This window comes from Lissotriton helveticus, chromosome 5_1 (genome assembly GCF_964261635.1).
Source record: "Lissotriton helveticus chromosome 5_1, aLisHel1.1, whole genome shotgun sequence".
Lineage (NCBI taxonomy): Eukaryota > Metazoa > Chordata > Amphibia > Caudata > Salamandridae > Lissotriton > Lissotriton helveticus.
This window is the reverse complement of record NC_136065.1, coordinates 692958425-692979679: the sequence shown is the minus strand read 5'-3', so window position 1 is coordinate 692979679 and position 21255 is coordinate 692958425. Positions and strand designations below refer to the sequence as shown.

At 48.2% G+C, this 21255-nt stretch overlaps 1 protein-coding gene across 1 annotated transcript in view; it reads right to left on the bottom strand.

The window, feature by feature from the left end:
• OIT3 (oncoprotein induced transcript 3) overlaps positions 1-21255 on the bottom strand; it is a 669633-nt gene that overhangs the window by 248920 nt on the left and 399458 nt on the right. Inside the window, exon 5 of the mRNA XM_078643084.1 lies at positions 15147-15269. Within this exon, the coding sequence (XP_078499210.1) occupies positions 15147-15269 (123 nt within the window). The remainder of the gene's footprint in view (positions 1-15146; positions 15270-21255) is intronic.

Here is a 21255-nt window from a genome sequence, read left to right as displayed (position 1 = left end):
CACACGCAGGGGGCCCCCATAGGAGGGCGCCCACCTTAGTGCCACATGAGGGCATAAACCCGACAGGGCTAGTGTTTGGAACCCCCTTGGGGTCCGGCGCTCTGCATCATTTCCGGCGCGCCAGTGGGTGGGGTCACATATATCTATCTCCCAAGCCCAGCTGGCAATCCTTTCCGTGCCGAGGCATCACGCCGTCTCCCTCCCTACCGCTTACCCGGAGTGTCGGCTGGAAGGGTGGCTAGGGTAGGAAGGCTGTTAACTTGTTGTTTTGTGTTGCAGGCAGAGTTATAGGGCGATCCAGAGGCTGAATGGTACAGGGGTACCCTCTTCAGGGCCAGAAGAAGCGTGCAATTGCTAACTAGCCCCATGAAGTCCTTACGACAGGACCCTGGAGGAACGACGGCGCCCCATTAGTCTTTCGGGTGGTCGTAAACCTGAACAACCGGGGGCTTGTCTAGATACGCTCCGCCCCCTCAAGGGGCGTGAGTAAATGGGTGGACTGGTGGTCCACAGGATGTAAGGGGTAATCCCCCAAAATTGATAGCACCGATTGGTTATGCCACAATGCTTGGCTCATCATGTGGGCAGGCAGCATAGGAGCTACCCGCCCTATGATCGCCCGTAAGTTGACCCACCATGTTGGCATATTTCTTATGCAAAATAAACCTGCAGCAATGTTTTCTCCAACAACCAATGTGTCTTGTGTGTTCTTTATTATTGTATTGCTGTGTTTGCGGGTTGGGTGTGTTGCTGAGATTGGCACTAATGCACTTGATCTGCAGTGTTCCCACGGGTGGTGTATTTCCGATTGGATCGGTAACTGATGCTACCAGCCGCATCCGCATTACAAAAAGACTCATAAAGAGGCTCGTCTCTCTCTGGAATTTCTTTTCTTCTCACTAGGCCAGACAGAGAGGTCCTGCTCACTCCAACCACAGAGAAAGTGAAACAAACTCTGCAGATGACATATAGAGCAGAAATGCGCTGTCCAGATACACAGCAGCCCACGGTCCTGTCTTGTTAAAGGCTGGCAGAGATTTGTAACTGGCTCTTTAAGAGACTTAACTAAACTCGCTGTTGTGCTGCTTCATTTCAAAGCATCCTTTACCTTTGCAGCATCAGTGAACAGCGGAACAACGCAGCCTGCGGGTAGATGTAGAGATGTTTTTCACACACATGTAGGACTCATTATTTTAATTAATCGGTTTGTGCACTGCATTTCAGATCGTATCAATTTTACAAGCTAAATACATCCTGAAGGGTGATGCACATTCTAGTACATTTAATTAGTCAGTTACTGATGCGGGAACAGAAAGTAACTAGTGTTCATGAGAACCCCTTTATTCCTAGCACGGTCCTTGCATTTTTTGTTATATATAATCCTGGGGTGGAACCCCAGTTCTATTGTCCACAGCCTTGAATCATTTTCTGTCCAGCGTTATGTTCAATGCTTAGTTGCACCCAGATAGATCTGTGCTCTATAAGAAAAAAAATTCAATATCTATCGGATCGCTCCTTTTTTAAGGCCTGCTTTAGCCAAAACCTTTAGATTTTATTAAAATTATACATACAACATAATTAGTTATAGGGTCTTTCAGTCAGTCTTCTTCATCCATTGGTCTGTTGCAGTGTCATTTACATTTAATTTGCCCACTACAGCAATAAATCATCTCATTTCAGCAATTGGCTAACTAATAGTGACTGACAGTTTTCTGATATTTTAAAATGAGCACATACACACAAAGTAGTTCCCTGCAGGGCTATGGGCTACTATTGCAATGTGTGCTTTCTGAGACCAAAACATATCTTTGCTTGTAAGCAAAGTTTCTTTTTTATATTGTCAAGGGCCCAGCAGCTCTACCAACAATAAGGTTTTTACAAAGTCCATGAAAAAATAACAAACATTGACAAAATGAAAAGCTAGCAGCCAACTCCAGACCTTTGCCAAAGCTTGTTTTTTGTTTATGAGTTTATTTTCTCTGTTTGACTAACCCTTTGCTGTACAGCCATTGAAACTATGCATAGCACTTCTCTGAAAAGAGACACAATCTACAAATAAATAACGGTACATCCAATGCCTGATTTAGAGTTTGGTGGATGGAATACTCCGTCGGAAATATGACCAATATCCTTTACACCTAAATACAAGTGCACTATATGCTATGGCACTTGCAATACGGCAGACATGATATCTGTCACTTTTGATATGGAATATCCCATCCGTCAACTCTTAATCAGGCCCTAAGAGTGTTAAAAATTCAGCCACATTAAATTTAAGTCAACTGCAAATAGTACACACTAAAGGCGGAAGTATAGATGAGCCGTTTGAAGACATGAAGCACAAAACAAAGCTCAAATGTGGCTATCTTTGTAGCAAATTTTGAAAAAGAAGAACTCCAAGGGTTTTTCGGGTACTCATACACACATTAACATACGGATTCTTGAAAGTCCGCATTGCTATAATCAGTGAACAAATACAGATGAACCACATAAAGAAACGTTATGGCATTTCTCATCCGACTGATGAACTAACACATACTATTCACCAAGCGGATGATGCAGGTGCTCTTACCATTGACAATAAGCAACTACATTACATAATAAATAATGCAAAATCTGATGCTGCTCCAGGGTTGAATAGTTTGACATCTAGTCTATTTGAATCATATCCTATTTTCTGGAATCAGGCCTTGCTCCCTCCGTACAATAAAGCATTTGTATCCAATTTATAAAAATGGTCCACCAGGTGATCCTTCGAATTATAGGCTGATCGCCCTATCAGATCTAGAGGCAAAGCTTTTCTACCCCAAAAAATCCAGAAGAATGGGTCAATCAAATGGTCATGGCTCCTGTTAATCAAATGGGGTTCAGTTGGGAAAACTGCACTCTTCCAATCTTCTATGCCTTGTCGATCATCATCGAAGACTTGACATCAAAAGCCACTGCTGTACACTTGTTTTGTAGATCTAAAATCTGTATTTAACAAGGTATCGCGGTAGAATTTATGGTAAAAATGTAATCAAATTGAGCTCCGCTCAAAGCGCCTGTGCGCAACTGAATTATTATACTCCAGTACGTGGGTGGGCATCAAGCTGGAAGAATATAAAATAACATCAAGGAAAATACCTTCAAAATGAAATATTTATAGTGCTGTGTTTTTGCCCCATTGCTATTCAACCTTTTGATTTAAATAATCCAATTAACACAGTAACCCATAGCCCACGATTAGCAAATCAATCAATAATCAATCTCCGAAATGCTGATTAAATCATGCTACAGAGCTACACTCTGGCCTTCAGGGGTTAATAACAGCCCATGCCACGTATATCAAAGCAAACGGCTTGGAAAGCAATCTCAAAAATAGCAAATTAATGGTCTTTGCTTCCAACCAAAAATCTGGTAGGTGTTTTTTGGAGGATGAAATTGCTATAACCTCGACATACATATAACAGCTACAATTTTAAAGCTCATCTTCAAATATCAGAAACAAAAACAAGAGTGTGATCCCTGACCTTTGGATTTGGACCCTTGTGCACAATCCATCACTGGAACATGTTTAAAAAGTTCTGAATGACAAATGTATACCGATCTGAACTACTTTGTGGAAGACATGCCATGAAGATAGACATTTTACAAGCAAACCTATACAGGCAACTATTTTTCCTCCAAAAAACATACTTCTCAAGCCCAACTAAAAATAAAATAGTGGAGACATTTATGAACATGAAATGACCTCACTTTATCCAGGCTAAGCAACTACTGGACCCTACGCTGTTTGGATTTTGGTCACAGTACCAAGACTGCTTTGATCAAGGCCACCAATGAGTTAAAGGCTGCCATAGATAAGGAAGGCACTGCAGTCCTTATTCTTCTTGACTTATCGGCGGCCATTGACACAGTCGACCATGCTGTCCTGGTCAGCCATCTCAATACATTAGGCATTAAAGACAAAGCGTGTGCACTCTTGAAATCCTTCCTTGAAGGAAGGAAGAACTCAGTGAAGCTAGATGATTTTATTTCTAAACCTTTTAAGCTCCCTTGGGGGGGTCCCACAGGGATCCTCACTCAGCCTTACCCTTTTTAACATATATGCCACAGAATTAGCATCAATAATTTAATCCTATGATTTTTTTGCCCACTTCATACGTAGACAACACTCAAATTGTGTTGTCTGGTTCTAACAATAACAACTTCATAAGTTCACAGCTGCATGGCTGCATGAGAGTGACTAGCAACTGGATGAGTGGGCATTGTTTAAAGTTAAACTCAGATAAGATTGAGATTATTCTTTTTGGAAATAATACAAAGTTCTGGACTCCGTTCAGCTGGACATTAGAACTGGGATCACTCCCAGCTCCAGTCACAAAGGCCAAAAATCTTGGTTTAATAATTGATGACAAGTTGAATTTTGGTAAATAAATTAACTCTATGTTTTCCTCATCCATTACTACATTAAAGATTATTACGAAAATTATTCCTTTCATTCCTTTTTGCACAAAAAAACAGTTATCTCCTCACTGGTGCTAGCAAAAATAGATTATTGCAATGGTCTAGTATCTGAATTTACAAGAGCAATACCTCAACAAATTTCAGACCTTGAAAATGAAGCAGCCAGGCTACTAGTAGGGGTTCCAAAATGTCAATCAGTGTCGAAAGAAATTGAAGAACTTCCCTGGTTGACCATCAGAAACTAGACTAAATTTAAGACGCTATGCCTACAATCTGAGAACTCTTTTTGAGATCCAGAGAAGCAAGAAAGGTCTGCCTTCTAGATTTTATCGAGTGAAATGGGGAGGAAGTAGCTTTGCTACTGGAGCTAGTAAGTGTTGGACTCTCCTTCCCTCTCACGTTAGAGCTTAACCCTCATTGCTCGCTTTCAAAACACTCCTGAAAACCTGGCTTTCAATAATTAACCCTAATCTATAGATTTATCAGTCGGGCTCAAGCTGTGCTAGCACCAAGACACCTCAGGGTAAACATGCGCTTTAAAAATTATGTAACATGATATAACTACATCCACAGTTTGGATTATTAACCTCTTCGATGCTCATGATGGCACCCGGCCGTCATTAGTCACGGTGGGCTTGTGCTGATGTCGGTTGGGAGCCGTCATGACCACGCCCGCGATTGGAATGTTCAGCACTGCGACGGAATTCCTGCCGCAGTGATGAGGTTAAGACAAGAACTCACCATTCATTAAATCTTTCAGAAAACTGCACGAAGCTCCCAAAACCTCCGTAAGCAACCTAGTATGGGAAGAAATTTGCAGCACTAAAGCATACAACTTATTTTTTTTTGTTTAAATATCCTTTATTAGGGGTATAGGAGAAGTAAAACATGAATAGTACAATACATATAGCATTACATCTCAAAGATGTCTGTCAGGTATACGGGGCCTAGCACCCAATGCTCTGGTTTACTGTCTTCATACATCATGACTATATTTGCCATCACAAACGTTTCAAACCATGTTTGCGTAACAAGGATATAAATTCCGAAATAAACATCAAGGGAAGAAGGGGAGGGTAGGGAACAGGGGACATAAAGGGGAAATCAGGAAGGGGTGGATATGGTCAACTGATGCTGGAGTAAGATGTTTGCGTCTTTGTGTGGGTGGGACGTCATGGGGATCGTGAGTGTCACTCAGAAGTGTCTAACGAAGTGGGCATGGCCCGGGGGGGTGAGAGCTCGTCTGTCACTACAGACATCGGGCATGAGGGGGAGAACGTGCTGGTGGGGGTGCCATCTGATGCGACCTCATGGAGTATGTACAAGGGGTGCATCGTCGGTATTGTCCGGACGGACGACTCCTGTCGTGGTTTGTGTGAGAAGGTATTCCCTGTGAAAAGAGATGAGCATTGTGTCCCAGAATTGCGCAATCGGGAACTGACGGAGGCCTGCCGTTTCCTCGTTATGGAGGGCGGTGCTTTCCGCCTTTGCCCAGGTGTCTAGGGATGCGTGCCAGTGTTCTGGTAGTGGCGGGGTAGTCCTCTTCCAGTGTTTCGTGAGCAATCTTTTTGCTGTGAGGAGGGCAAGGTCCCAGAATCGAGAGGGGGCTTTGTTTAGTGATGTCCGCTTATACAGGCCAAGTAAGCATGCCTCCCACGTGTGCGGGATCGTCATGCCCGTGCATTTGTCTAGTGTCGTCAGTATCGCCCCCCAATATGTCTGAATCCGTGGGCACTGCCAAAGCATGTGTAGTAAATCTGCCTCTTCCAGCGCACATCTCGGGCATGTGGCCGCCGCTCCTGGGAAGTAGCGGTTAATCTTACTGGGTGAGAGGTACGCTCTATGCAGTATGTAGAACTGTATTAGTTTAAAACGCGCGTTCCGTGGCACGTGTCTGGGGCCTAACAGGATCATTTTCCACTCCTTATCCGTCCATTCCCTCCCTCTGTCAGTGGCCCAGTGGTCGCGCAGTGGTTGCAGCGATTGCTGTGTGTGTGACAGCAGTGCCTGGTGTAGCCAGTGCACTACATGTGTGCCATCCCCCATGACATGCAGGCTCTGTATCAATTGGTGCGTCGGAAGTTCCTCCGTGATGTTGCCCCACCGCTGTGTGTACGCTAAAAGTATTGAGGCGTGCTGTAAAAATTGACCCGCCGGGAGACCTGTGTCTGCCGCTAGCGCTGCAAATGGTATCAGGACACCATCGGCGTATAGGTCTGCCATAGTGTCTACCCCTGTGCGCGTCCATGGTTCTAGCGCTGTTTCCGTGGCTACAGAGGTGGACTTGGGGGTGCCCAGGAGTGGTAGCGCCGGGGCGTATGGCTTGGTCGCCCTCGTGAGCCGTAGGCTTCTGACATAGCAACGTATCGCCACGGCGACGTGTAACTGAGTGGATTTCCTCGGGCTTGTCAGGGGGTGGAATGTTGTATGTATCTGCGTGGGGGAGTATATGTCCGTGTTCGTAGCAGTGTCTCCCAGGTGGTTGCCCGCCAACCAGGCGGTGACCCATTGTAGCTGGGCCGCCAGATAATAAAGTTCAAGGTTCGGTAACGCGAGGCCTCCCTCATCGACTGGGGCATATAGTTTCCGGAGGGCTACTCTAGGCCGTCCTGTGTTCCATATCAGCTCTCTGACCATTGAGGCCAGTTCCCTAAAGGTGCGCGTCTGTACGTACACCGGTAGGTTGGCGAAATAATATAAGAGTCTGGGGAGTACAATCATTTTTGTCAGTGTCACTCTACTCGGGACATTGAGTGGTAGGGATTTCCAAAAGGTGATCTGGGATTTTATAGACGTGATGGCACGTGTCAGGTTTCCATCTAGAACATCTTGTGGTGTCCTGTGGATGTGCACTCCTAGGTATTTGAACGTTGTGTGGTGCCATGGCAGCTGTTCCCCATTGATCGTGACTCCGGGGTCAGGGAGGTCAGGGTTGAACGAGTATGCACCCGACTTGGCCCAGTTAACCTTGAGGCCTGACATGGTCTCGAAGGATTGAAAGATCTCCGAGAGGCGTCGGGGTATGTGGGTGAGGTCCCTGATGTATAAAAGGAGATCGTCCGCATATAGCGAGACTGCGTGTATGCCGTCCGCGAGCGGGATCCCCCAGTGTGTGCCCTCTGCGCGCAGCAGTGCGGCTAGGGGTTCAATGGCTAATGAGAACAGCAGCGGGGATAGCGGGCAGCCCTGCCTGGTGCCGCGTTGCACTCTAATGGCGTCCGAAAGTAGCCCGCCCGTGCGGACTCGCACCACTGGGCGCCTATATAGTAATCCCACCAGCTCAATAAAGTCATCCCCGAGATCGAATCTGCGCAGCACTGCCAGCAAATAAGGCCATTCGAGCGAATCGAATGCCTTCTCCAGGTCCAATACTAGACAACCCGAGCTGGGCCAATCTTGTATTGCATACTGTTGTACTCTGAATAATCTACGGATATTTTGGGAGGTGCATCTGGAGGGTACAAAGCCGTTCTGGTCATTGTGTATTAAGCCGGGTACCAGCCCTGCCAGTCGTCGGGCTAGAGTCGAGGCAAGGATCTTGTAATCAGTGTTAAGCAACGCCAGGGGCCTATATGAGCCGAGTTGTGTTTCATCTCTGCCTGGCTTCAGGAGGGACACCAATGTTGCTTCATTCATGGACTGGGGTAAGGCTAAGTCGTCCAGTGCCGCGGCAAACACCCTCAGGAGCTCTGGAGTTAGGATGTCAGAGCACGCTTTATAGTACTCCGCTGGCATCCCGTCAGGGCCAGGCGCCTTGCCGTTCGAAAGGGCAGAGATGGCGTCGCGGAGTTCCTCGGCAATCAACGGCGACCCCAGGTCCTCACGTTGATCATCTGTCAGGGTAGGCAGCACGATGTCTTCCAAGTACGTGGCTATTGCCGATGGTGCGGCTAGCAGTCGGGACTTGTACAGCGCGCTGTAATGAGCCACGAAGGCCTTGTGTATCTGCGCCTGCGTGTATACCACCGGGCCTGCCGGCGATTGCACCGCTGCCACCGGCGTGACACGCTGTTCGCGTTGGATCAGCCACACCAACAACTTGCCTGGCTTATCGCCAGAGTGGTGAGTGCGGGCTGCGTGGGCCTTGTAATTGATATTTTTTAAGCTGTCAATCAGAGTAGCATGCTCTGCCCGCGCTTGTATTAACTCCGCGGTGGGGCCAGCTGTCGCAGTCTGCTCCAGCCGTAGCAGGTCAGATTCAACGCGTCTGAGATCCGCCTCCAAGCGTCGCCGGGAGTGTGCTTGAGTGCCCAGACATTGTCCCCTGAGGACCACCTTGAACGCGTCCCATTCAATCTGAGGTGTGGATGCCGAGCCTGTGTTATCTTCAAAGTATTGTGCCGTCTGTGTGCTGATGGAACCCCTGAACGTGGCGTCTAGTAGGAGATCTGGTTGTAACCGCCATGTGGGTATTGGTGGTCGAGGGCGATCCCACTGCAGGTCTAGGAGGTGTGGGTTGTGGTCGGAATGTGTGCGTCCCATGTAGCATGTGTCCGTGACAATGGGCAAGAGTTCACTAGAGACCATGAAGCGATCAAGGCGGACATGCAGGGTGTGTGCCCCCGAGTAATATGAGTAGACCCTGGAGTTTGGATTGCGATAGCGCCATGCATCTTGCAAGCCCCATTGTATGGACCACGCCTGTAGCGCCTTCGTGGTGGCCTGTGCATGTGAGTTGGGTAATGAAGGATGAGAGCGGTCAAGTGCCAAGTCTAGCGAACTATTGTAGTCCCCGCCAATGACCCAAGGGACCCCGTGCCAGGGGGCTAGTGTGCGTGATAAGATTGTGAGAAAATCCGCTAACCCCGTGTTAGGCGCATAAATGGAAGCGATTACCATCTGGTTGCCATCTAATTTACCGTGGATAGCCACGTATCTGCCCTCGGGGTCTATATGTACATCTTGTGTGGTCCAAGGGATGCCCGGCCTGACCCATACCAGCGCACCCCGGGCGTATGAGGAGAACCCTGTAGCATAAAGTTGTCCACGCCACCTGCGCCGTAGCATAGCAATTTCAGTGTTGTTAAGATGGGTTTCTTGCAGGAGGGCAATTTGAATGTGGTGGCGTTTGAGGTAAGAGTATATTTGGTAGCGTCTGGACGGTGTATGTATACCTCTCACATTCCACGTGCATATCTTAAAGGGGAACATTATAGCAATTGAACGAAACTTCCCATCCGTCTCTACCACCACCCCTCAATACATGCCCACATATCATCATGAAATCAGTCCCCGCCACCCCACAAACATTTGACGTGGCGCTCCAGTGCTCTATGACCATGGGAGGGGGGAAAAACATGGCTATCGAAACCGTAAACCATTGAACAGTATGAACTTGCAAAATACCAAAAGGTCGGATGCAAAACGTGCTCCCGTCCATACTCTCTAGGAGAGCAACAATGTTCAAGTCTAAGGGGGTGGTTGTGCTACATGCACAGGATCAGATGGATTATGTCAAAGTGTTTGTGAAGTGAAGGCTTATTGCCTTCCCGGGGGGAGCGGTTCAGTCAATGCCGCCCTCGTATCGGACGATCCCATCACATACATTGTAAGATGCCATACATTAAGTGTTCCAGTCGGGCCACCCTCAGGCTGGGCAGAGTGTCTCCGCAGCTGTGCTTCGTCCAGTGTGGGTTCTCATCGCTAGTGCTGGGAGTCATGGCCATCGACGAGACCCTCGGTGGATGTGTCCCAAGGGCGTAGTACAGGAGACGAGGGGGCTTGTCCGCCACTGCACTCAGGGTTCATCGTAGTCGTGGTGTCGTTGGCACTCTGTAATGGTCACTTGTATACATTTCCGTGGGGAGTTGCATCCGGCGCCTGCTTAGCTGATGTAGTCTGCCGTTTGGGGGGTGACATCAGGTCGGACATCCGACGTCGGGGAATCAGGCACTCCATAGATTGCTTCGTCGTCGCTCTGAAGGCCTTGTGTGCCGCCGCTCGCCACCTCACTCTGTGCAGGGGAGCCGCTGAGTTCCATGACGAGGCGGAGGGCGTCTCGCTGCTCTTGTCGTCTGGCATCCGTTGTAGGGATTGCGTCCCGACCGATGCCCCAACAGGGTCCTTGAACCTGTCAGAGGCGTCAGTCCCCTGCTCCGCCCGCTGTGCTCTGACGGACCACAACTTAATGTGGTGGTCGGACCACTATCCTGGCTGACGGCCGGACCACAACCAATGGCCTGTCAGTGGTAGTCCGCCCAACATTATGATCAGGCCCAAAGTATGAATGGCAAGCATACACAGATGAACTGCAGATTTGTGAAATTTATGGATCAGGTCACATGTATGCTGTCCCAAAATAAAACTCTAGTTAGTTCATAGAGTGCTTTTTCTTTTATCCGGTTTTAATTTTTCTTAATAATGCGTTCTGGTCATTCTGGCCTTCACAATTTTATCGACCAGTCCAGGAACCTTGATGTCACTGTGCACTTTTCACACACTGTTATCCAGTACAGTTTCATTACCTCCTTGTCCCTCTCACCATGATGAATCACTGATTGAGGTCCCTGTGCCTCCTTTAACAACTTCCTCCAAAGTATAAACCCCCCCCCCTTACTTTCTGTTCCTTTTCTGTGCCATGACCCTTGGGCAGGCGTAGTGCGCTTGCTCCAGCGCATTCTCAGCTCCTTTACCGCTGGAAGCTGTCGGCGAGACTGGGGGTTGGCCGGCCCTCTCAACTGTCCTAATGGTGTTAACCAGCATTAGATCCTCATGGTGTCTTATCGGCCATCGGATGCAGCAGGAAGCTGGCATGCAGATGAATATAGGGCCAGCAGGATAGTCAGTTCCTTCTAATAGGAGCAAGACTTGTGTGGCTCACCTGCCTGCGGCGTGGCAGGCTGGAGCATGCATGTCTCCCCTTCTCTCCCTTTTCTGCCTGATACAAGAGTGTGGTGTCTCCCTCCAGTCTGCAAGAGTGGTTTGTCTTTGTTTCTGGGGAGACAAGTGACTTCTCGGCAACAGGCATTGGTGGTTCCTGGAAAATCTTACAGTCTGATTGTGTTGAATAAAAAGGAAACAAGCGGACCCTACTCACTGGGAGCCTGGGTGTGAAGACTATTTGAGAAAACAGCGGCTCCTGTGGACTGATAAGAGATAATTTATAGTAGACTTAACGCACAATGGTATGAAAAAGGGTTGGGAGATATCAGACAAAACGCTGACCATACAACTGCGAGGTTTGTTAAACTAGCGTAGTTATTTATATAGAAATCACATGGATTGTATAGTACATACAGGCATATTTACAGTGGACAATTGTATTTATTCAAAAACTAAACATTTACACAGTAGTGTCTTGTGTCCCAGTGAAAGTGAAATTGAACCTAAGCTACAAAGTGACTTCAAAAAAGTGAGAGATGGTTAAGGTTTCAATCATAAAACAAATGATGCGACACTGAAATGTTATAGTCTCATGCGCCGCAACACTTTTAACAATCAAAAAATGCTGCTTTGGGTTCGCCTCTTCAATTGTCGATGGCGTTTCGACCCAGTTAGGGTATTGGGTCTCTTCAAGACCTGGCAATATAGGGACACCTGAGGGAGATAGTATAGTTGTATGTAAGTGTATGCCCGCAATAAAATTATTGATGACAGAACTTTCTTCCAGCACGGGATCTTTCCATCTCTGACATGTGGGTTCTGAGTATCATTCAGAAAGGTTATCTTATCAACTTCGTCTCTCTTCCTACCCATATGGGGTGCATCCCTACTCCCATTCCAAGGAATCCAGTGAGGAAGAAGCCCTGTTGGTTGGGGTCACTGCTCTGCTGAAAAAGAAGGCAATCATTCCTGTGCCACTGGATCAGGTTGTTCATTGGTATATTTTATTATCTTTCTGGTCCAGAAGGTGTACGGAGTTTTGGACCTGAAGTGCCTGAACCCCTGGGTAGCTTTCATGGCTTTCAAGATGCTGATGTCATAGCAGCTCATCCCTCTGCTGTACCCTGGAGACTTCATGGTGACCATCGAACTTCAGGATGCATACCTGCATGTCTTCATCCACCTGAGTCCTCAGAGGTTTCTGAGGTTGCTGTGGATTCAACACATTCTCAATTCCACGTTCTTCCCTTCGGGCTGAAGTCAGTCCCTTGTGTGTTTACCAAGGTGGTGGCCCCTTGATGACCATTCTCCACCTGCAGAGGATTTCCGTCTTTCCTTACCTCAATAACTGCCTGGTCAATGTCATTTTTCTTCCCGACCTCTTCGCAAGTGAAGACCGTGCTGGATCTTCTGTCATCTCATGGCTTTTTGGTGAAATCCCAGCTGACTCCGACTCAAGATCACATATTCACAGGGGTGCAGTTTTAGACGGATCTGGGCATTGTCACTCTGCCAGACCTGAGGATAGTCAAGATTTATTCCTTCCAACATCTTGAAAGGTGTTCTCTTGTCTGCTCCTGCTCCGGTGGTTGCCACCACTCATTCGGGTGGAAGTGGTTGGGGGGCCTGGTCTTAAACCTTTCTAGTCGGTGCCTTGTGGGATATCAGCCAAAGTTCTCGATCTTCCAACTGGAGGGAATTGGAGGCATTTATTTAGCTCTCCTTCACTTTTCTCACCTGCTGATGGACAAGGACACCATCATCCAGACAGACAATACCACTGCCAAGTCGTATGTCAATCGTCAGGGGGGGATGAGAGCCATGCAATGACGGTGATTACGGAGCAGCTGTTTCTATGGGCTCAGTATCATATGGGTTCTGTCCCCGACATTTTCATTCAGTGAGTTCTGCATTGTCAGGCTGATTGCCTGAGCTGTTAGATTTTGTCCTCTCATGAATGTTATCTTTCTTCCCAGGTGTTTGCGAGGGTGTCAGCTGTGTGGTCACCCCAGGTGGATCTGTTTGTGAGTCTTTGTAATGTCCTTCTTCTCCCATTTTTTCCCCAGGGGATGGGAGGAGTTGTCATCAGGAGTGGATGTCTTGACATGTCCTTGTAGTTTGGCCAGATGTTTGCTTTCCCTCCATTTCCTTTAATCCAGAAGTTTCTGATTGGGGTGCGAAGGGAGAGGGCTCAGGTCATTGTGGTGGCTCCAACATGGCCCCGCTCAATCTGGTTTCCTCTTCTGATGGCAATAAAAGTGGGTCAGGAGTGATGGCTTCCCTTGGTCCCTTAGCCCTGAGTACAGTTCTTCAGTTCAAGTCTATGGCAAAAATCAAATTGATGGCTTGGCGATTGAACGAGGGATTGACGTTGCAGTGTCTTTCTGCCGCTGTCTCCCCCTCTGTGCAGGCTTCCAGGAGATTGTTCACTAGGTCTTTGCACTCCCCGGCATTGGAAGACTTTTCAACATTGGTGTAATCAGAAGCACTTGCTTCCTCTTTCTGTGTCCCTCCCCCAGATCCTTGAGTTTCTTCAGGATGGGTTTCAGTTGGGCCATAGTCCTGCCACTCTTAAGGTTCAGTGGGTGGCATTAAGGCTTTTCAGTTCCCTTGGGGTGGTCTGGTGGACGATCAGGGACTGGGCTCCAGGATTTGGTCTCTAATTTGGCTTACAGTTTTTGATTCTTTTCATTAACCATTGCTGCACTGGCACATATGTCATCATTATATTGGTTGTGGTATATCTATTATGTTGCAGACTATTTCTGATACGTCACAAAGAATATTCACTGTTTAAAATATTGTGTGGCTTCAGATACACCGTTAGCACGTACATGTATTGTACATGACATTGTTTTCTGAAAACTGCAATAAAATATATTTAAAAAAATCTTTCTCTTATTGTTGCCACAGAGAGCAAATTCAAAGTTGTATTTCTAAACTTTATTTCTTTAAGGTTCTACTGTTCCATAATATATTTATCGCTTTGCATATATTATAGTCACATTCCTGTTCTTTATCTTTTATATTTATGTTTCAGTATCATGTTTGCAAAGCCAACATAGTATTATTTTTGCGGTCCGCATATCTCTTTTGATCTTTCTCACCATGTCTGGCATTCAGTATTTCAAACAAATATACAAACAACGCATTCCATGCTGATCAGTTTTATGCAAACATTTCTCATGAATAGTCATTGTGCAAATCCTACATTTCTGATTACCCTGGGAACTACAGAATAGATAACGATTACCCATGAGCGCTAGGTACTCATTAACAATAACCAGCACATCACTGTCTTGATCTGAAATCCCTCGGAGTCACATGCATCAACCAAATCATCCAAAGTAACAAGCAATAGGGTCATGATTACGATTACCCTCGACGATAGGGACAGTCATTCAACTCATTACAATCCAATACCCAGGGCTTTGAATTTAAAGTGGTGCGATAAACAGCATCAATTACAAGTGTCCTTCTTTCAAATGGGGAATAACGTTGCAGATTGTCGTGCTTACTACATCAAAATCTGCACGTCACGACACTGATCAGGTGCTTTCCTCCACTGAATTCAGGCAAGGATGATATGCTGAGATGTGTCTGGGGTGTCCTGCCTTTTTAGCGCTCTTTAATTACTGGATATGGTAAACTCTTACCCACTCGTAATTAGCAGCCCTTGCACAACCAGGTTTTTGAACATGGGTCGTTAATTATTCGGCATTCAGAATCCAGGCCAATGACCTCACGAAAGAGCCAATTTTGATGGCTCCCCAAGAGAGGCATCAAACCTTTTGAACTGATGACCCTGTTAACGCGAAAAGGTGATTAGGTTGGTTACGTTAATTTAAGCAATGCTCACTGTGATGCGCTCATACCTTGACAAGTGTGGTTATCTTCCGCAAGGATGAGCCCCCTGGGACACTGGCAGAGGTACCTCGTCCCAACCTCTGTGCAAGTGTGACTGCATCCACCATTGTTGTTATGGCAGCCTTCGATTTCTGGTTGTGTAAAAGAGAAAAATAAATATTTTAGACATGGTGAACAAAAAGGCGAGAGACAAAATGTAGGCCCTCCTTATAATTGACTATTTAATTCTAATAGGGCTGGTAACAGCAGTGACCAGCTACTAATTCAGGTTAATCAGAATTAAGGCCGTAGTTTTCAAGATACAAGGGGCGCGATTACGATGTCGGGCAGACTGCCACCGACCAACCATCTGTTGCGGTCTACCCGACATCTGACATTGCGGTCTGCCTGCCGAATTAAGATGCGCAGGCGCAGTCATATCGGGCGGAGGGACCGTCCATGGCACTTCCAACGGGCTCAAGGAGCCCGTCGATACGTCAGAATACCCAATGATCCCCTAATGATGGCGGAGCCAGGCTCGGCTCTGCCGTCAGGATTATGATGGCAGTTTCCGACAGCCGTTTCATGTTAGCTTTTCAGACATGAAAAGGCTGTCGGAAAATGTCATTGGGGGGCCCAGCTGGGCCTCCTTCCCTACAGGTCCCGCTGCAATGGGGCCCTGGGGTGCATGTATGGTGCCCCCCTCAACATCCCTGCACCCTGTGGCAGGCACTGCACGGAGCCTGCCACACAGTGCAGGGATGTTTGCAAACCTCCATTCTACAATGCCAGATTGTGCTGCAGGCCTATTCCGCCTGCCGCACAAGCTTCAATTGTGGAATGGATGTTGGTTGCATCCAAATCAGGCGGTCGGAACCGCCGACCTAAAGTCGGGTGGTTCCCAATCCGCAAACGGTGCATCTGTCCGACATTGTAATAAGCCCCAAGGAGTCAAAATGGAGCGTAAACCGGAACCCTTCAAAAGACTTTGAGGTCCATTAGGATGGCGGACGGACAAAGTCTGTCCGCCATCCTGTCCGGGCCGGTACCGTCCGCCACAAGGGCGGAGGAACCGTGCCCCCAATAAGGATGCATCCGCCACAGTGGCGGGTGCATCCCGCATTTATAACGTTGCGGCGGACGGTGCTTAAAGCACCGGCTGCCGCAATGTTACAAATGCTTGGTGTGCGTTTGACAGCGGGAAACGCAGGGGGGTACCCCCATGTGCACCCCCACCCTCCTTCAACCTGGGGACATGCAACGGGCCTCCAATGCAGGAACCGTATGCCTGCCTCACAGGCCATTCTAATATGGCTGGACACCGCCACCATATCAGGCCTTTTCCGCTGCGGTCGAAAGCTGACCGCGGCGGAAAAGCGGCGGACGGTCTTACCCTCCGCCACGGTCCCCTCCGCCATCGTGATATGGCGGGGCGGAGAAAGGTGGCGGACGGGCAAGGACGGGCAAGGATGGCGGACGGATCGCCACCGCCTGCATGGCGGTGGCAATCCGTCCGCCATCCTAATTGACCCCTACGTTTTTAAGTTAGGAGTGTACTTCACTCACATTCAGAGTCTTGGTCCCTTTCTTAAAGTTCATGCCAGTCATAGTGGGTAACTCCTTTGTAATATTTTGCCAATTGTTGGAACTTTAATCCCAACAGGTCTCTGATTCCTGTGTTTCCTGTAAACAACCTGTATGCATTACGAAGCGTACTTTTCTTGTTCTACAGTATATTCATTGGTGGCTGGTGATATTTGAAAGTGGTGGGGCATAAAAGTTGGGGATAAATTTTACATAGCGAGAAAAGTGAGTGAGCTTAATCGATGTGGGTAGTTTTACATAGCATAAACCTTGTCCAGGACATAAGTTATGTTCTTCTACAAGATTTGCGTAATGAGACCCAGCTTGCAGTGCCAGGAGTATTACAGGAGTATTACCGGATGATGAGCAGAGGCCGGGATTCAACCCCGATCCCCATGATACATGGTTGCAGTGCTTAATTTGAGGCGGTAGTTTCTGGTGCTCGGCACCAGCATTTAATGGCCAACACCGGCCCTTATGACAGTCTGCCACATGGTTGCATCGTCTGTCTAATTTAGAAATGAGCACAACTAAAGTTGTTATTTAACAAAATATGTATTAAAAAATGACTAAAACCTGCTACTCAAGCCCTTCTTATAGCTTTGGCGACAGGGAATAGTCTGAATTATCACACTTGTAAGAGTGTGATGGTCAGTAGTTGTGTTGCTACGACATTGGCAGTGCAAGAGAGGCAGCGAGCGGGTGGTGCGCGCTGCAGTGGCCTCCTAACAAGGGCCCTGGCACTTAATTTTCTACAAATTAAGCACTGCATGGTCGGCAGCTGTAGCCATGAGGCCACATCAACTCCCATAAAATCTCAGCTCGTTTGTGCTCAAGAAAGGTGTAGAATAGATTTGTTTATTTTTATGAGTCGAGCCAGCACAAGATGTGTTCAAATGTGAATCACTGAGCTCAGAAATGGTGCTTTCAGACAAACCAGAGGCTCTCAAAGTGGAGTTTCTCAACACAGAAACATAGATAAACTGCACAAATGTCCTTCTGACTGGTAGAAGCAAGATATGCATACATGTCGTCGATTAATGGGAGTCTTGGCAGAGGAAGGATCTTGTGACTCCAGATACCTAAAGATACTTGCGCACACATTTATTTGGTGTACGCTAAAGACCAGCCATTGGAGCTCGAAGCAAGATTTGTGTAGTAACGGTCTAGTGTTCCGCTACCGGAACAGGAAATGATGGGACAGGAAGCGGAAGGCGGCCATTTTGTGTTCGGCGCCGACCGCTGAAAGTAACAGGCACAGCTCCCGGCGCTCCGGGGAATAAAGTATCTTAACTCCCAATTTCCGAGTTGCGTGGTGCATTCACACTTCTACAATGGCGACGAGGGTCGGTGTTTAGACCCCACACGTCACCCACGACGCGGGAAGACTACGCGCAAAGCGGAATTCACCCGGAGCGTGGCAGAGGAGCCGAGGTGCCACAGTGAAAGGGCGCGAAAACGCGCCGGCGCCCCAGAACAGCAGTGGGACGCACACAGCTGACGGACAGTAAGCCGAAGCACATCGTGCGCTGTGAGGGACGGGGTACACGCAACCCGGAGAGTGGTGCACAGTACAGGGCCCAAGGAAGCCACAGAGCCACACGGTGGGTGCCTCCTTCCTGGCAGCAACAAGGCGCCCGGCATCCTGGCGGAGCAGCGGTTGGACAAAGAGGTGCCTAGCTCGTCGGACCCACCCAGAGGGAACGGCCTACGAACATCACCGGGTCCTTCTGAGGGAGACAAGGGTGCAGATAGCGGCAGTGAGCGCAGTGTTGGGGACACAGCCGAGCAGCACACACCGGGGAGTCCTCCAGGTCGTACGATCCCCGTTCCGGTGAATCAGAGAGGTGCAGCCAAGATGGCGGTCCAGTCGTCCTCCCTCACCCAACTGGTACCATTCCTGACGAAGTGCGGTGAACCGGAGATGAAGTGGGTAGACTGGAAAAGGTACTTCTTAAACTATCTAGACGCCCTAGAAGAAGAAGGAGATACTCCGTTCTCAAGCAAGAGGAGGAAAAAAATATTGTTGCACAATTTGGGCCCGGAAGGGATCAGAGTCTACGACACCATCGTTAAAGCCGAGAGGGGCGCCACGGACACAGATGTTTTCAGTCACGCCATAGCGGATCTGGACGCACACTACAGGCCAGTGGTGTGCGTCGCGATAGACAGATACAACTTCTTCCAAAGGAAACAAAGGAATGGAGAGACGGTGGACGAGTATGTCGTAGCATTACAAAAGTTGGCCCTCACGTGCAAATTTGACGCGCTACATGACGACATAATCAGGGACCAAATTATCATGCACACCACCAGTTCCCAAGTCCAAGAGAAGCTGTGGGTCAATGGAGACGCTCCCCTCAAAGAGATATGGGCGATGGTCAAAAAGGCAGAATTGTCGAGACGCTGCGCGCAGGCAGCCAAGAAAGAAGCAGGTGGGACAGCAACTGTCTGCAGGATAATGGCGCCGTCGAGGGGAGAACGACCAAGGCAGAGAGACCAACAAAGGAATCAAGACGGTAGAAGACCAAACAACAACAACAATCAGATGGACATTAGGACGACCAAAGGTGGAAAACCGAGCTGCTACAGATGTGGCAGCACGTCACATCTGGGCAATGACAAAGTGTGCCCGGCGTTCAGGGCGAAATGCGCTTACTGTACCGTGTTCGGGCACTACGAAAAGGTGTGCCGCCGGAAACCCAAAGGAACTATGGTTAGATATGTTGACCAAGAACAAAGAGATGATGCAGACGATCAAGAAGATGTAGACGACCAAGTGGAGTTCTTGTATATCGATGTGCAGGTGCTGGAAATGGAAGGTGATGGAACGGACAAACCCAGACTGAATATGCACATAGGAGGGATACCCTTGGAAATGATAGCGGACAGTGGGGCACCCATCTCCATCATACAACGACGAGTATGGGAAGAAAAATTCGCACCCAAGATCGAGGAAACACTGTGTCCGATGGATTTGAGGCCAGTCACATATACGGGACAAAGAATTCCCATGCTGGGGTATTGCCCCCTCCTATTCGAGTTCAGAGGTCGCCAAGCGGACTGCAAATTATACATAGCCGAGAAAGGCCCCTCAGTATTGAGCTGGAAGGACCAAGGAGCACTAGGAATACAACTCAATCCGGGGGGCATTGAGAAAATACTGCTCATGGACAGGGAAGAGCACGACGGAGAGGAGTCGTGGCAGAGAGCGTACCCCAAAGTATTTAAGGGACAAATTGGAGATTTGGCGAAGTATAAACACCTCATAAAGCTCAGAGAAGGAGCCAAACCAGTGGTACACAAGGTGAGGAACATCCCGCTCCGCAGCAGGGAAGCAGTGCAAACGGAACTGGACAGGCTGGAAAAGGAAGGTGTGATCAGAGCCATAGAGAGCGCCGAATGGCTTTCCCCTCTGGTTGTAGCCCAGAAGCCAAATGGAAAAGTAAGGCTCTGTGTTGATTTAAGGGAACTGAACAAAAACATTGTAATCGACAAGTTTCCCCTGCCCCGTATTAATGAGATGCTTGCCAAGACCAAAGACATCAAATGGTTTTCCACAATAGACTTGTCGTCAGCATACCATCAAGTACGACTACATTCGTCGTGCACCCATCTCACATCCTTCATTACGCCTGTCGGCTGTTATGAATTCTTGAGAATGCCATTCGGACTAGCTTCTGCAGCAGCGGTTTTTCAGAAGCTGATGTACAGGTTGCTGAGGAATATAGAGAACGTGCAGTTCTTTCAAGACGACATCCTGATAATGGGGAGAACCAAACAGGACCATAATGAGAGTCTTCACAAAGTACTACGGACGCTGCAAGAACATGGCCTGACGGCGGAATGGGCAAAATGCAGGTACGCAGTGCAATCCGTCACATACCTGGGACATGAGGTGAACGACAACGGCATAAAGCCTAAAAGTGCAAACATGAAGGCTATCCAAGATGCCCCCACACCAAACAAGAAAGAGGATGTTCGGTCATTCCTGGGAATGGCCGAGTACTACAGTAAATTCATTCCTCATTTCGCCACGAAAACGCATCTCCTACGCCAACTCCTGAAGGAAAAGAACAAATTAGTATGGAGTCAGGATGAACAGGTGGAGTTTGAAGCCCTCAAACAGGACATGAGTACTGCCATTCCTCTGAAGGGATTCGACCCGACGGCGGAGTCCATCCTCACCATGGATGCCAGTGACCGTGGCCTAGGAGCGGTCCTCATGCAGAAGGCGGAAAACGGAGAGACATCGACGGTCAGCTTCGCCTCAAGATCGCTCACGCCCAATGAGGAGAAGTTTAGCGTCATAGAGAAGGAGATGCTGGCAGTGGTGTGGGCGATGGAAAGGTTTAGGCAGTACTTGTGGGGAGCGAAATTCCTGGTGAGAACGGACCACAAGCCCTTGGTCCGAGTACTGACGTAAAGTGGACATGCTCACGCGACCCCTAGAATTGCTAAGATGACTCTTAGACTTTTAGACTTTGTATACGAAGTGGAACACATTCCAGGACCACAGAATAAAGTGGCAGACTTCCTGAGCAGAGCAGCGGC